The sequence below is a fragment of the Anarhichas minor genome, unplaced genomic scaffold, assembly GCF_050575085.1.
Source record: "Anarhichas minor isolate MPS153535 unplaced genomic scaffold, ASM5057508v1 ptg000024l, whole genome shotgun sequence".
Classification (NCBI taxonomy): Eukaryota; Metazoa; Chordata; class Actinopteri; order Perciformes; family Anarhichadidae; genus Anarhichas; species Anarhichas minor.
Window position 1 is genome coordinate 14310945 of NW_027466470.1, and position 2725 is coordinate 14313669.

General features: G+C 36.4%; 1 protein-coding gene across 1 annotated transcript; it reads right to left on the minus strand.

Moving 5' to 3' along the window:
• Window positions 1-516: 516 nt before the first annotated feature.
• Window positions 517-1688, minus strand: ccl20a.3 (chemokine (C-C motif) ligand 20a, duplicate 3). Its single transcript, XM_076098475.1, has 4 exons — window positions 1494-1688; window positions 1237-1345; window positions 1056-1130; window positions 517-940 (listed from the first exon to the last, which is right to left on the minus strand). Exons 1-4 carry the CDS (start codon window positions 1567-1569, stop codon window positions 892-894), a joined length of 309 nt encoding a protein of 102 aa, XP_075954590.1. The 5' UTR covers window positions 1570-1688; the 3' UTR covers window positions 517-891.
• Window positions 1689-2725: the final 1037 nt, after the last annotated feature.

The window sequence follows — 2725 nt, forward strand, 5'->3', positions numbered from 1 at the left end:
CTGATCTTTGACTCTGTACTTTGGAAGTTACATGAAAAAGTTTACAGGTCATTCATTTTCACAGTATAACCTATTCTGTTTTATGATTTTAACTGGATTTACGATGTCTTTTCTACTTCTTTGATTTAAAAAAACAATTTATACATATACTGTGTATGTGAATGTGTATATATATGTATGTAGGTATATATATATATGTGTGTATGTATATGTATATACATTTATATATATGCACTACTATGTTTACAACAGTAGTCCCTGCAGAAAATCACAACAGACCTATAATGAAACACCAGGAGCATTTCACTTCCTTACAGCTGATGTCAGCGTTTAATTAATACCTGTTCTGCTTCGTGCTTCAAATAAACAGCTCTCACTACTTCCTCATGCTGATGTCACATGTTTTCCACTGCGTGTTCAACTATTTGCCATTACAGGACACAAAATCTCCAGAGCTGGAATTTTTCACAGCGACAAAATAAACAAGGAAGTTAAGACAAAAGAAATGAGGCAAGAGTGCACCTGTGTTCATTTCAGTTCGGTGTAAAGTTTCAAGAATACATACACAGGGTAGTGTTTCCATTAAGAGACCTGTCACAACTTTTTTTTTTTTTTTTTTCAACTTTAATGATTTTATATAAAAAAAAACATGTGCAAATACAACATTTTACAATAGCAAACAATATGAAAATGTTAAAATAATATTATACAATGCTCTTACAACTGAGCTGATGCCTGTATTAAAATACTTTTTTTTATTATTATCAGCAGTTTTGTTAGCTTCAACCCGGAGTTCACTGAATGATAAACTGTGGAACATCATTGGTTACTGGATAACAGGCAGGTAAACAGCTTTGGCTCCACCATCCATCTTCAAAAAGCAGAACAACTCTAGTTCTGCGCTTTTGCCGTCTTGATGTGAACCATTTTGGCTTCATTTCTGCAATGACAATTGAACAAGTTATAATTTCAGCCATTCTCTTGTGTAAATACATTTCACAGCAGAATTAAGCTGTCTTTGCTCTATTGCACAATTTCTTTGCTAAAGATCTTACCCCAAACGGTTGATGTACTGCATCACCCAGTTGAGAGCAGGATTCACGCACGCTTTACCCCTCTTTGTGTGGAAACTATATAAAAGGTAAAAAACAAAATGAACATGAGTACACTTTTAATGAACATTGGTGCTATGTCTTGTGTTATTTATGTTCTGGTTGAGAAGTAGGAGATACTCACATGATGGCATTGATTTGACATGTTTCCTTGATGGTCTGGACCGAGTACCCCTTGACCTTAAAAAATGGTATTTTGGCTGTCATGTAACTTCGACAACATCCGTAATGCCCTGTGAAACAAGGAAAAAGATGATTAGATACGGGAAAAGAAAGAGAACTTTTTCTGTCTATGGCCAGATATCTGAGTATGGAATCAGATAATAAACCAATGAGTAAAAACAATGAAAAAAAAAGAGACGGTGGAAACACAGAACATACCTGCAGATGCATTTGTTATCAGCAGACAAGCGGAGAGGAGTGTGAGCACCGCCACTGTAGCTTTGATTGACGCCATGTCTTTCTCTGTGTTGGCAGCAGTGACTCTGAGCTGAGCTGTTGTCTAGTTGTTAGAGAGCTGGTGGTGACTGAGCTATTGATTACTGCCTCCTTTTATATTATTCAGAGGAGCAGGGAACTTCCGCTGAGATCAGTTGAGCTCTACACACATCAAGTATTACACCATCATAGAAAACCCCCCCTCACTTTCCCTAATGAAAGAAAATAGGGGAAGATGTGGGGAGGAATACATCACACGCACACACACACATTGTGAATAAGATAGTGATGTGATGATTATTTGTGTGGATATTATCAAACAGATCACATCAATTTGGAAAAATTCCCAAGTAGTAGAATGTTATGTTGTTGAACATTTTACGGTGTTTAAAGGTAAAGTTGCAGCGGAAGAAATAAAAAACAACTAATATGAACATTCAGTGTTTTCGGGATTTTACCGTCAATATGAATGAATTAATATCACTCGCATGTTGAGCCGACCAAATGTGAATATATAAATAATCGAACATCTGATTATACATGCGTTAGGTGTAATCACCACACCTTGATATAACAAAGAGTTCTATACAGAGCCAGTTCAACATGGGAAGTTACGCAGGTGTGGCTCCTCTCTTAGTGCACGTACTATTTAAGGTAGAATATTATTTGATCAAAGAAAACAATCGGAGATCTAAAATGTAGAGAGGATGAAGAGATGAAGTTCCACTGGAGACCTCGTTGTGCACCGCCTAGATGTAGACCTCCATAAGTAGGTTGCTTTGAGGTTGTACCGAGGTTCTTTTCTAGGTCAGAGGAACACTTCGTACTCAAGAAGCATGCATCAAATGGAAAAAGTGAAATAGGTCATGCAACACTTAACTTAATAGCTGTATAATTGTGCATCACAAACTTTCCAGCAAAACCACACCATGATTGAAATGCACTAATTTCCTACAGCATTAAAACTCAACTGTAGTATTGTCTCTGATGTACTTTAGCAGTGAGACAGAGCTTACACGTATTACTCACATGTACATATGTACACATGTACAGATGTGTCAAGATGTCTTTTTCTTTCTCATAGACTGTATGTAATCGTGTCCTTAAATGAATGTTTTGCACTGAAAAATAAACAACAGTGTTTTGATGAAAGAGAAGATATTTTCTCGTATGTT